This window comes from Esox lucius, chromosome 20 (genome assembly GCF_011004845.1).
Source record: "Esox lucius isolate fEsoLuc1 chromosome 20, fEsoLuc1.pri, whole genome shotgun sequence".
NCBI lineage: Eukaryota > Metazoa > Chordata > Actinopteri > Esociformes > Esocidae > Esox > Esox lucius.
In genome coordinates this window covers 26,371,788-26,385,832 of record NC_047588.1, presented here as the reverse complement: position 1 = coordinate 26,385,832, position 14,045 = coordinate 26,371,788, and the positions used below count along the sequence as shown (strand labels likewise).

The window sequence follows — 14,045 nt, the reverse complement described above, 5'->3', positions numbered from 1 at the left end:
TGGAACGTGTGACCGGCTTTAGCTACGGTGGAAAGTTCTACTTCACCCTCACACAGTAGTTTGTCAAGTGCGTCATAACTTTCTTGGTCTCCATTGAAGCCTATTCTGTATGCAGTGAGATTCGTTGTGTAAATCTGCTATGTGAGTCTGCAGCACGTTGTTGTCGTCCAATTCCTGGTGAATGAGAATAAAGAATGGCCTGATTTGATCATCTAAATTGTCTGTCTTCTCTGGCTGGATGGTAGTTATGTGGAGGGAGTGTTAGTAGGTGAACATGGGTCTCTGTCTTATGAAACTAGTCCACACTAATACAGACCTCCGGCCAGTTGTAGACCGGTCACGTCCTTGCGTCCCTGTGAAAACAGGCTCTCACAAGAGCTTAAGACTCATCGTTCAAGTCTAATGAATTCACTCTTGCATATTCTGAACTCAAACACACATTTAAATGAATTTCACTCGAGCATGCAGACAAACACACACGCCCATTAACATATTAGCTAACCACACCCACCGCCTGTTTCTGCTTTCCCCGCTGCATTTCCACTGTGTGTTGGAGGGACGAGGTAGGGACGAGGGCAGGGATGGCGAGACGGAGTGTGTTAGGTTAGGCTGCGTTGTTTCCTCTGTCAGTAGGAAAGAGTGACAGCATGGAGGGAAAGAGGTGGAGTGGAGGGGTTTTCCTTATGAATGCTGTTGTTGTAATAGACTGTTGTTGTGATAGTGCACCGCCCCCCCCCCTTGTGTGTGTGTGTGTGTGTGTGTGTATGTGTGTGTGTGTGTGTTTACTATCAGCGTAACATCACCGCAGGAAGACCAGTGGGTGTGTTTCCGGTGCAGGGCTAGTTGCGGTTGGGTGGACACTGACAGGAAGGTTATGGTTTCTACACCCGCCTCACATGAGCTGGTTGAAAACACTGTGAACCCGGGGAGAGGAAAGCAAGAGAGGAGAGAGGACAGCAGAGACCAGGCGTTCAGGTCAGGCAGGCTGGTACGATTGGGGGCCTGTGTCTTGACTTGATGACTTCTAGCCTGTGTATGTGCTAGGACAGTAGAACCACACTGAGCTACAGTGGGATCCCAAAATACATCGCTAAGCCAGCTACAGACAGAACCACTATACCTCAGTAATCCTCTTTCCGGTTTTTGAAGTTCACCTGAAAACATCTGAGACTCTTCCTGTCCTGTTGGAGTCACGTGCATCCCTGCAACTTAAAGCGCTTCCCTGAAACAAGCTGTTTGTCCAAACATTGGCTTTTGTGTGAAGGCCAGTGGCTACTGTTTAGACTTTTAAAACATTGAGTTAAGCCTTAAGCTAAGCATGGCTCTCCGAACATGTTTTCCCTTTGAAGGTTAATTGTCTGGTCTCAGCCCATCAGTATAGCTGCGCTCCAGTGACTTCCAGGCTAACTCCCCTCTCCCTGGTCTTCCCCTCTCTTCCCCAGGGTTTGCCTTCCCAGACTGGGCCTACAAACCTGAGTCAAGCCCCGGCTCCAGACAGATCCAGCTGTGGCACTTCATCCTGGAGCTGCTGAGGAAGGAGGAGTACCACGATGTCATCGCTTGGCAGGGGGACTACGGGGAATTTGTCATCAAGGACCCCGATGAAGTGGCCCGTCTCTGGGGGGCTCGCAAGTGTAAACCCCAGATGAACTATGACAAGCTGAGCAGGGCGCTCCGGTAAGACGCTTTTATGACACCATTTCCGGTAACCGTAGCGATCCTGACGTTGTGAGGTACAAGTGCTTGGCAGTCTTACAGAAGACAAGTGCACGTACCGCGTAAGCAGAGCCGGCCAGGAGGAGCGAATTTCTCTGACTGACTGAGTTTCTGACTTACTGACTACCCGTTGTTAAATAGCGTAGTGGTTTGGGACTCAATCTGACACACAGGAGACCGGGTATTGAATCTGACCAGGGACAAAACAAATTCGGATTAGTTGAGGATTAAGTCACAGTTAGTGGGCTACGAGCCTCAGTAACTACATATAGTAAGACAAAAGTAAAACATGTTTATTTTGCGACGGACCCACTGCAACCAACACGTCTAACATCATAAAAGTGTTGGATTCTTTGAGAGCTGCTCTCTCACTCAGGAAGGGCAGGTTAGGGTGAGGGCAATGAAACTTATTTCTCCCAGCTGGATAGAACTTTGTGCAGAAATACATTTATGACACGCAAAACTAACAACAATATTCTATTATTTTGATTGACAAAAATCTTGGAGTTGTATACAGAGAATGAGGATGTTACACCACTCTACACTACTGCGTGGCCAGTGGTCAGAGCAGCCGTCTCTACACACTGTGAGTTTGCCGACAGCTGAGTCTAGGCAATTGCGGCTATCTTCTTTGCCAGACCGAGTGCAGTTTGTGTTTTCTGTTGCGATGGACTCTGCAACCAACAAGTCTAACATCATAAATCGCTTTAAGTGTTAGACTATGTTAGACGCTCTCACTCAGGAAGGAAGGAGTAGGCTAGGGTGAGGGCAACGAAACTTATTGCTCTCTCCTAACTAATCCGCTTGATAGAACTTTGGGAAGAAATATATTAAAAAAACGAAACAAAAATATATTATTACCACAGGAACAGAGTATTGGCCACTTCTCACAACAAAGCTGGCATTTACCCATAAACAACTGCTCTTCAAACCCTCTCCCTTGTTCACCACAATCACTTCTACCTGACCGAACTAGGCTTGCCTAGTTTTTCTTTCTTGTTTTACCAACTTAATGGAGGACTTGATGGAGAAAAACATATGCATCCATTCATTTTCACATATGCATCCACCTTCACTAAATACTGCTCATATAAGGGCAGTGACCTCTGACCCAATCTAATACCCAGGACACATGTAGCCTGTCACACAAAGTGACTCGTCATGTAGGGACACCGACTCAGGTCCCATTCTGTTATGACACTGAGCCTCACAGTGTCACACCAACTGACGCTGTGCAGCGCCGACCCCAGATGCCCTCTCCAGTCCCTGGCCCTGGAGTGTTATGAACCAGTAATCCTGATCCTCCACGCTGTATAATGACCCAGGCAGCTCACTGCTTAGCCCAGATCTGTCACACAGACTGGCCCGATCTCCTCACAGCCACTACACAGTCCCAGTCAGGTCAAACACATTGACTCCCCGACTAAAACACAACACCTAGTCACATACACTTCAATGTCTGAAATGATCTGCCACATGCCAAGCAATATGTGGATCTATTCTGCATTGTAATATCTAACAATAATCATAATATATCTGAATTAATAGTGGAATAACAATCTTATGCCGTATTTATATAATGTTAACATGCAAAAGCTAAATCTGATATGCAGACTTTCTATTGGACAAACGGAAAATCTCTCTTTTCCGACTAATTTCTACACAGAAAATTATCAAAAAACGGAAAAATAGATTTTGCAAAAACAGTAAAATAAAATTGATCATGTAAAAACGCTGAATAGTGTACAAAAAGCATTGTGCCATCTGCATTTCAATTACAGATTTGTAAAATATGCTGTTCAAAACTGTTCATCCAAAAAGGAAAGGAAAACATTAGCGTGAATGGAGAGTGAGGTGGTGTTCGTTTTATGATGGACATTCAGATGGTATTGGGTTTCTCTTGTCACTTTTCATAGACCTGGAATGCTTGGCCTGAAAGCTTTTGATGAGAGAAATCCAATATCCCCAGAATGTCCGTTATGGAACCAACTGTACCATACTTCACCGGGTTGGGGCGGGTTGATGGGAATGCTGTTCACCTTCCACATGGCTCCATGGGGGCCCTGCCATCACTGAATCTTTTCTGAATCCGAAGAGACATCTTAGTGTCCTGTTTTTCTGACTCAACAGTACAAGGATTCAAGTAAAAACATAAAAATGACAGAACACACCGAACATGAACGTTTTTGGACCAGTTGAACGATAGCGATGTTTGTTACAGATGGGGCATGTTGAGGACACGCTGGTTTAGAGCACTCATTGCAAATCACACTGTTTTATTAATCCGTTGAAGAACTCCGTTCCATTCTTAATACGTCTTAATGATCTGAGCCTTATAAACCTTAATGATCTGCCTCCCCACATCCTCACACTGCTTTGAGTTCAGCTCTCCCCTTTGCTCCTTTCATACTTCTCTCCTGGCCTCACCCATGGTCCTGCTCCTCTGGTCTTTACAGCTTAGTTTCTATGAATAGTGTCCAGGCCTGTACAGTCTATGCCTGTACAGTCCCACTGTAGTCTTCAATGAGTGCTATACTGTTTAGAGCAGGAATTAGTTGCCCCTGATAGACTGATCTGTTCTGGTGATGGTAACATTGTTTATAGCCCAGTCTGTTCTGTTGATGGTAACATCCTTTATAATCTGGTCTGTTCTGTTGATGGTAACATCCTTTATTATCGGATCTGTTCTGGTTATGGTAACATCCTTTATAATCTGGTCTGTTCTGGTGATGGTAACATCCTTTATAATCTGGTATGTTCTGGTGATGGTAATATCCTTTATAATTTGGTCTGTTCTGGTGATGGTAACATCCTTTATAATTAGGTCTGTTCTTGTGATGGTAACATCCTTTATAGCCTGGTCGGTACTGGTGATGGTAACATCCTTTATAGCCTGGTCAGTACTGGTGATGGTAACATCCTTTATAATTTGGTCTGTTCTGGTGATGGTAACATCCTTTATAATTGGGTCTGTTCTGGTGATGGTAACATTCTTTATAATTGGGTCTGTTCTGGTGATGGTAAAATCCTTTATAATTGGGTCTGTTCTGGTGATGGTAACATCCTTTATAGCCTGGTCTGTTCTGGTGATGGTAACATCCTTTATAGCCTGGTCGGTACTGGTGATGGTAACATCCTTTATAGCCTGGTCTGTTCTGGTGATGGTAACATCCTTTATAGCCTGGTCTGTTCTGGTGATGGTAACATCCTTTATAGCCTGGTCTGTTCTGGTGATGGTAACATCCTTTATAGCCTGGTCTGTTCTGGTGATGGTAACATCCTTTATAGCCTGGTCGGTACTGGTGATGGTAACATCCTTTATAGCCTGGTCGGTACTGGTGATGGTACCATTCTTTATGTCTCTTTCTTGTCGGTCTGTCATGTCTTGTAATGCCATTAACACTGTGATGATGTCACCGGAGCAGTATGTAGGTCAGTCACCACAACAAACTGGAACGAAACCTTCTGAAGATGCGCATCAATAGTAATGTGGTCAGAGGATTAATGACTCCACTAAACATTAATGAAGCTATAAAATACACTTTGCCACTGTCCCTATTAGGAACACATGGTATTATAGTAGGCTACCTTCCGTCATGTGGTCTCAGTGTGGCGCCCACAACTAGCTCACACACAGTTCAAATAACACGCCTGTTGTCTAGCCCTGAGCTTTTATCAGTCAGGCTTTTGATTTCCCCCTATGATCTTAGTGTCCTGCATATTGTGCACATGGTGGAAATTCCCCTGATCAGGGATACTGTGTGTGTGTGGGGGGGGGTGTTTGTAAAGGGAACAGCATGTCAACAGGAGTGATTCTTGTTTGTGTTCAGTTGTTATTGACTGGTTTATTTCGGTTTATTGCCTTTAAAGTGATAGTGTATGAACAGCACCATTCTAAAATGGTGATATTAATAGTGTCAATACGTACACAACTGCTTCACAGCACTTGGAGGCAAACACGTCCCATGGACATGATTGGGCCTGTTAAACCATGTATTCAGTCCTGACGATGAGTTGGTCAGGCAGTCGGTGTCTGGGTGGATCCCCTCTCCACCCTGGGCTGAGTGGGAGGACAATGGCATCAGTGTACTGGGTCTAGAACTGCAGGGTATGGGACTCACCAGTGGAGCATTAAGGCCCTGGACCCCTCATTCTTTCTGTCCCTCTCCTCCTGTCTCTTTCTGTCTCTCTCCTCCTGTCTCTTTCTGTCTCTCTCCTCCTGTCTCTTTCTGTCTCTCTCCTCCTGTCTCTTTCTGTCTCTCTCCTCCTGTCTCTTTCTGTCTCTCTCCTCCTGTCTCTTTTTGTCTCTCTCCTCCTGCCTCTCCTGTTTCTTTCTCTCTCTCCTCCTGTCTCTCCTGTTTCTTTCTGTCTCTCTCCTGTTTCTTTCTGTCTCTCTCCTGTTTCTTTCTGTCTCCCTCCTCCTGTCTCTCATTCTCTTTCTGTCTCTCCCCTGTCTCTTTCTGTCTTTCTCTCTTCCTGTCTCTGTCTCTTTCTGTCTCCCGCCTCCTGTCTCTCATTCTCTTTCTGTCTCTTCCCGTGTCTCTTTCTGTCTCTCTCTCCTCCTGTCTCTGTCTCTTTCTGTCTTCCTCCTCCTGTCTCTCATTCTCTTTCTGTCTCTCTCTCCTCCTGTCTGTGTCTCTTTCTGTCTCACTCTCCTCCTGTCTCTGTCTCTTCCTGTCTCTCTCCTCCTGTCTCTCATTCTCTTTCTGTCTCTCCTGTCTCTCTCCTCCTGTCTCTCTGTCTCTCTCTCTCCTCCTGTATCTCTCTCTCCTCCTGTCTCTCTCTCTCTTTCTGTCTCTCTCTCTTCCTGTGTCTTCTGTCTCTCTCTCCTGTCATCTCTCTCTGTTTCTATGAAATTATTTCTGTGTAAACCTAATGGTAAATAGGTGGTCTGTCGTGGTCTGGTCTGACATGGTCTGATTTGTCGTGGTCTGGTCTATTGTTGTTCGGTCTGTCGTGGTCTGGTCTATTGTTGTTTCGGTCTGTCGTGGTCTGGTCTATTGTTGTTCGGTCTGTAGTGGTCTGGTCTATTGTTGTTCGGTCTGTCGTGGTCTGGTCTATTGTTGTTCGGTCTGTCGTGGTCTGGTCTATTGTTGTTCGGTCTGTATTGGTCTGGTCTATTGTTGTTCGGTCTGTAGTGGTCTGGCCTATTGTTGTTCGGTTTGGATTTGTTTTGTCTATCGTGGTCTTGTCTGTCGTTGTTTGGTCTGTCATGGTCTGGTCTGTTCTGGTTGGGTTCTTTAATGTGACCATGATCCTGACTGTCAGCAGCTCCTAAAGGTCAGAGGTCAGAGTTCCTGTTTGCCACAGTGGGTAAAGATTACCATGCAGCTCCATAGGATGCTCCCCCCCCCCACACACACACACCCTGCATTCACTCCCAGTGTGGATGTGATTGAGCGTTCAATCCCCGTGCAGTCTGGATGTGATTGAGCGTTCACTCCCGGTGTGGATGTGATTTGAGCGTTCACTCCCGGTGTGGATGTGATTTGAGCGATCACTCCCGGTGTGGATGTGATTTGAGCGTTCACTCCCGGTGTGGATGTGATTTGAGCGTTCACTCCCGGTGTGGATGTGATTTGAGCGTTCACTCCCGGTGTGGATGTGATTTGAGCGTTCACTCCCGGTGTGGATGTGATTTGAGCGTTCACTCCCGGTGTGGATGTGATTTGAGCGTTCACTCCCGGTGTGGATGTGATTTGAGCGTTCACTCCCGGTGTGGATGTGATTTGAGCGTTCACTCCCGGTGTGGATGTGATTGAGCAGAAGCGCTGTGAGTCCACGGTGACTAGGACTGTGACTGGGCCAACCTTCCAACAGAGCCTATTGTATAGAGAGAACGAGGGTGAGGGAGGGACACAGACCCACTGTATGGGTTTGTGTTCAGTGTGCTCTACATGTATTGTCCGTGTGTTGTGTTGTGTGTGCATCTCATTGTCTGTCATAGAATGAGCCTTTTATTTGCTGTGCTTGCGGAACATGTACACACACTCACATCCACAGACCATGTGACCTTCCTAATCAGACCAACTGCATCCTCATCTCCTCACACACACACACACGCACACTTTTGTTTTCCCATCTTTGTTGGGACCAGGAGAATTGTTCCCATTTCCCCCGTAAAGCGTAACCTAACCTTGACATTTACATAACCTTAACGTCAATAAACTAACCTTTATGACTAACTAACCCTAAACCTAGTCAACCTTCAACTTAAAACTGACCCCAGAAGTTTTACCATGAACAGATTTCTAAAATAGTTGTTGTCACACACAGTTCACCCAACACACATCATCCACTAGACTGTACTGTTCTGTCTGACCCAACACTTATCATCCACTACACTGTACAGTTCAGTCTTACCCAACACTTATCATCCACTACACTGTACAGTTCAGTCTGAACCAACACACGTCATCCACGAGACTGTACTATTCTGTCTGACCCAACGCACATCATCCACTAGACTGTACCGTTCAGTCTGACCCAACACACATCATCCACTAGACTGTACAGTTTAGTCTATTCCAACTTACATCATCCAATAGATTGCACAGTTCAGTCTGACCCAACACACCGTATCCACATCCACTAGACTGTACAGTTCAGTCTGACCCAACACACATCATCCACTAGACTGTACAGTTTAGTTTGACACAACACACATCATCCACTAGACTGTACAGTTCAGTCTGATGAGTGGGGGCAGCTGGTGCTGGTGGGGTGTGTTCATATGCTGATGAAAGAGACAGAAAATAAACAGGGGCTCATGGGGGCTTTGTAATCCTGACTTCCTGTCACAGTCAGCGCCTATTTACTGCACTACAATACACAGAGCACACGTGCGCGTGTGTGTGTGTGTGTGTGAGAGAAAGAAAACAGTTCTATTTGAACTTCTTGGGACCAGATGTCCCTACAAAGACGGCAAAAATATTAATTTATTAAACATCCATGTTGCTTTGACACAGACCGTATGGACATTGGCTGTGTTCAATAGTCAGAGCAGCTATAAGGTTAAAATGAAGATTAGACCAATGTCACTGGTCCCTCCATCCTCTCCTCCTGTCATCCCAACCCCTCCATCCTCTCCTCCTGTCATCCCAACCCCTTCATCCTCTCCTCCTGTCATCCCAACCCCTCCATCCTCTCCTCCTGTCATCCCAACCCCTTCATCCTCTCCTCCTGTCATCCCAACCCCTTCATCCTCTCCTCCTGTCATCCCAACCCCTCCATTCTCTCCTCCTGTCATCCCAACCCCTCCATTCTCTCCTTCTGTCATCCCAACCCCTCCATTCTCTCCTTCTGTCATCCCAACCCCTTCATCCTCTCCTCCTGTCATCCCAACCCCTCCATTCTCTCCTTCTGTCATCCCAAACCCTCCATCCTCTCCTCCTGTCATCCCAACCCCTCCATCCTCTCCTCCTGTCATCTTAACTCCTCCATCTTCTCCTCCTGTCATCTTAACCCCTCTATCTTCTCCTTCTGTCATCCCAACCACTCTATCGTCTCCTGTCTTCTCAACCCATCTATCCTCTCCCCCTGTCATCCCGACCCATCTATCCTCTCCTCCTATCATTCCGACCCATCTATCCTCTCCCCCTGTCATCCCAACCCATCTATCCTCTCCTCCTATCATTCCGACCCATCTAACCTCTCCTCCTATCATCCCGACCCATCTATCCTCTCCTCCTGTCATCCCGACCCATCTATCCTCTCCCCCTGTCCTCCTGACTCATCTATCTTCTCCTCCTGTCATCCCGACCCATCTATCTTCTCCTCCTGTCATCCTAGTCCCTGTCTCCTATTTCCCTATCTTCCCTATCTTGATCAACTCAACTATAAATTCCACAGTGCTTTCTTGATTTAATTTTCCAGGAAAGAACATATCCCTCTACCTCTCTTTCTCTCCCTCTGTGTTTTGCCTCATAACAGTTTAGTCTGTAATCACAAATGTAATCCCTGCTCTGCAATGTCACAATCTCAAAAATACATACAATCCCACACACATACAACAACAGAAAACATTCATAAACCCATTCAATCTTTTCCTGGAAGTCTCTCACTAAGTCTAAATCCACACGTTTATTGTTGCATTTGATTCTGAGCAGATAAAGATGTCTCCCTGGGTTTTAGGTGTGTGTGTGTGTGTGTGTGTGTGTGTCTGTGTGTGTGCACCCTCCTTCGCATATGTGTGTGGAGTGTGTCAGGGCAGAAGTGTGTGTGTCTGGCTGCCTGGCATGGGGGGGTGGGGGGGGCTCATTGCTAAACGCAGACCCTCAAAGAATCTCTTTCTTCTCTTTTGAAGTGAGTTCAAATGCTCTTCAAAGTGCTCTCTTACTCTGACTATGTACCCGGGGGGTGGGGGGGGGGGGATAGCATGAGAGTGAGTAGAGTTGTCTAGAACCATGAGCCCCCACCTCAGTCAGAGAGTGAGGGATGTTCTCTCCCCCAGTCAGAGAGTGAGGGACATTCTGCTGGGAAGCGGCCTGGCGTAAACAATGTTTTCAACAGAACAGGCTTGTCCTGTCTCCCTCTCTGTTTCCATGGCCCCGGGCGGGGGGGGGGGGGGGGTGCTGTAGGAGAGGGGAGGGATGGAAGAAAGGGAATGAGATATGGAGGGAGGGAGGGAGAGAGCATCTGTCGGCCCTATGCATCAAGACACAACACGTGTGTAATTAGCATCATGAGAGGGGGAAGCCTCCGTGATAATAACAGGCTATCTGGAAGTGAGTCAGCTGGTCTGTCTGCCCTGACTCTGGCCCAGTCCAGTCAGTCAACCTCAGTCTGTTTCTGTCTGTCTGCCCTGACTCTGGCCCAGTCCAGTCAGTCAACCTCAGTCTGTTTCTGTCTGTCTGCCCTGACTCTGGCCCAGTCCAGTCAGTCAACCTCAGTCTGTTTCTGTCTGTCTGCCATGATGCTGGCCCAGTCCAGTCAGTCAACGTCAGTCTGTTTCTGTCTGTCTGTCTGTCTGCCCTGATGCTGGCCCAGTCCAGTCAGTCAACCTCAGTCTGTTTCTGTCTGTCTGCCATGATGCTGGCCCAGTCCAGTCAGTCAACCTCAGTCTGTTTCTGTCTGTCTACCCTGACACTGGCCCAGTCCAGTCAGTCAACCTCAGTCTGTTTCTCTCTGTCAACCTCAGTGGGTAGGTCTGTCTCTACACTCCAGTTACAAATTGGCATATTGGTGTCCCTACTCTCTAAGCATTCGATGGACAACGCCTGACATGAAAACAGGCTTTGGTTTGGTTTGACTGGCACTACTTACAAATGCTAACCTTTCAGCATCTGAGGCACAAATCCTATCAAAGTCCAGACACCACGATTAGCATTTTAATCTCTTCATGTCTAAATCATCCAAATGTATCTGAAATTGATTGTGAAGCTCCTCCCGGAGGCTGGTATAGCAGTCTAAGCTTGCTCCCTACTCGTACACATGATGTGTGAAGCTCAACATAGACCCTTACAGATGATTTGAACATGTGTGAATAATTCTTGTATATCTTGTAGCAGGACTAGAATGAGATTTGGAAATAATGCTATTGCTATTAGAAATGCTATTGCACTCCCAGGAAAACCAAACCATGACATGGATTTTTCTGAAGACCTGCTCATAGACTGCTTCAAGGACAAGGATGTCAGTGTGCTGTTTTGTCACTTGGGTGAACTATCCCTTTAACACTAGTGACAGATCAGCTGAATGCCATTCCACTACACACTTCCACTCTAGGTGTCAGTCATCCATAAAATCAGCTTTTCACAGGCTTTATTAGACGCACTGGAAAGGGAAAACACACCCAAGACACATGCTGACTCTCCGTCTCTCTCTGCCTCGCTCTCACACACACACACACAGTCACATTGTCAGAGCGGAACGAAGCAGTGTTACGTCTGTGAAGTAAGGTGAGGTTATATAAAGGAATGTAAGACAGAAGAAGGAAAGGGGAAGATGTTATGTAAAAGGACAAAGGTTAATGTAGATTGGGACTTAAAGTCAGCCGGCCCTGGGACAGAGAGAATGGCCATTACATAAACAGATCAAGCACGGACCAATTATGGGTGGGTTTAGTTGAGTGTTATATAAACAGATGCACTATGGGTAACGGAGCAACGGGGATGTGTGCCATCCTAGAAAGACCCGGACTCAGTGGCTGTGTTGGCAGAATAACAGACACACACACACACACACCACACTCTACTGGGTGCTGTGTGTTAGACCACGGATGGCACACATTACTTACTAAGGCCATTAGCTGACTGTGTATGTGGAGGGACATGACAGACCTGGATGTGTGTGTATGGCCTCCAGAGTGGTACATCTGTCTGAGGGTGCGGGGGGGGGGGGGTGGGGGGGGGGGTGCTGTGTGTCATCATTCAGCTAGCTAATACAAAGTCTGTCAGGTCAGGGACCTGTTAGCTGACTACGCTGATTGGTGGAAGGAGTGTACTCCTTCAACACGCTGATTTTCTCTAACTTCCTGTGTGTTTTCATAAAAAGAAGCACGGCTTGGCAGGGGCATGTGTCGGAGGATGTGAAGATGTTTTATTCCTCCAAGCCCAGGAGTTGCTGCAATCAGAGTAGGGCTTAACTACAAAATGGGTGTTGTGAAATTGGGGAGAAAAGGGGGAACATTGAAATGAACCGTTTAGTCTGTGTTGGGTTTTGTTGCAAAGTTCCTGAGGGACCGGTGATGTGTAACACTAATTACTAAATACTACTTCTACTAACCCATATTAATGCTAATTAACAGTTGATAATGCTATGTAACCGGGAATGCATAGTTCTATATAACAAGTACTAATGCTACATGACAGGTAATAATGCTCAATATAAGGTAATAATTCTACGTAATAGGTAATAATGCTAAATGACCGTTAATAAAGCTGCATAACAGGTACTAATGCTAACTAAAGAGTGACAATGTGACCAAATGGTCTTGGTGTTTAACCCTGTGTTATGTCTGTTTCCCTACCAGATACTATTACAACAAGAGGATCCTCCATAAGACCAAAGGGAAGAGGTTCACCTACAAGTTTAACTTCAACAAGCTGGTCCTGGTCAACTACCCCTTCATTGACATGGCCTCCACAGGTGAACCAGACATAACTGTTTAACCACTGTCATGACTTTGTGGAGTGGTGTGCAGTGTGTTACTCCCCTCATCACATCTTCTCTGTCTTCTAACAGGAAGTGGTGTTCCTCAGAGTGCTCCCCCAGTGCCCACTGGGGCCGGGACTCATTTTCGCTTCCCGCCCTCCACGCCTTCAGACGTGCTCTCGCCCAACGAGGACCTGCGCAGCCCCGGGGGCGTGTTCAGCGCCGTGGCCCGGCGAATGGCGCGTGGCTCGGTCAGCGACTGCAGCGACGGGACCTCCGTCAACTCCGAGATCGAGGACACCAACGGGGGAGGTGGGGAGGAGCGAGGAGGCGAGCGGGGCCTGAGTGGCGGCGGGGGAGGAGGCGGTGGGTACAGGAGTATCATACACCCCCGTCTGTCCCATGAGTCTCTGTTCAGGATGTACGGGGGAGCGGGGAACCCCAACACCCACCCAGGGTCCCGCGGACCCCAGGGACACAGAGTCCACCCCGACAACCTGTCCCCCTTCCCCGTCTCCCCCCTGCCCGGCCCCGGGGGAGCAGGCCTCCTAGCCCCCCCTCTGTCCCCAGCCCTCTCCATGACCCCCTCCTCCCATCTTCCCTACACTCCCTCCCCCTCACTCTCCCCCATGCTGGGCTCCCACTTCTCCTTCAACCCGGAGGACATGAAGCGCTACCTGCAGGCCCACCACCAAAGTGTCTACAACTACCACCTCAGCCCCAGAGCCTTCCTCCACTACCCCAACATAGTGGTCCCCCAGCCCCACCGCCTCGCCCACGACAACAGAGAGCTGGGAGCCGAAAGAGAGAGGGGGGGAGGCGGCGGCGGAGGAGGTGAGAGAGAGAGGGAACGAGGAGAACGCTCAGGCCTGAATAGTCATCGACACCCGTCACCCCTGTCCCAGTCCCACTCGCCTCACCCACACTCGGCCCACCCCCACCCCATCAATCACCCGCTACACCTGGGTGAAGAGCCGCCCCACCTCCAACCCTTCAAGTTCAAGTTGCAGCCTCCACCTTTGGGCCGGAAGCAGAGGGACGTTGGCCAGGCACACCACCCCAGGCAGAGTTCCCTGTCCTCAGGCTCGGGGTCCCTGTCCTCCTCCGGTCTGGGCTCTTCTCTGTCCTTCGGCAGCGACCTGAGCTCAGCCAGCGGGTCTGGACTGATGTCCAACTCCTCCTCCACCGGGTCCCTCAACAGTGCCGGGCTGCCTAAGATCAAGGTGAGACTGACT

At 48.0% G+C, this 14,045-nt stretch overlaps 1 protein-coding gene across 6 annotated transcripts in view; it reads left to right on the top strand.

Moving 5' to 3' along the window:
* erfl3 (Ets2 repressor factor like 3) overlaps positions 1–14,045 on the top strand; it is a 57,049-nt gene that overhangs the window by 38,171 nt on the left and 4,833 nt on the right. For 4 of the 6 annotated variants that reach the window (XM_029115365.2, XM_013139334.4, XM_029115364.2 and 1 more), the window contains 3 exons: positions 1,443–1,677; positions 12,689–12,804; positions 12,901–14,033. In XM_029115365.2, coding sequence (XP_028971198.2) covers positions 1,443–1,677; positions 12,689–12,804; positions 12,901–14,033 — 1,484 coding nt within the window. The remainder of the gene's footprint in view (positions 1–1,442; positions 1,678–12,688; positions 12,805–12,900; positions 14,034–14,045) is intronic. The other 2 variants (XM_029115366.2, XM_034288639.1) reach the window with 1 other exon arrangement.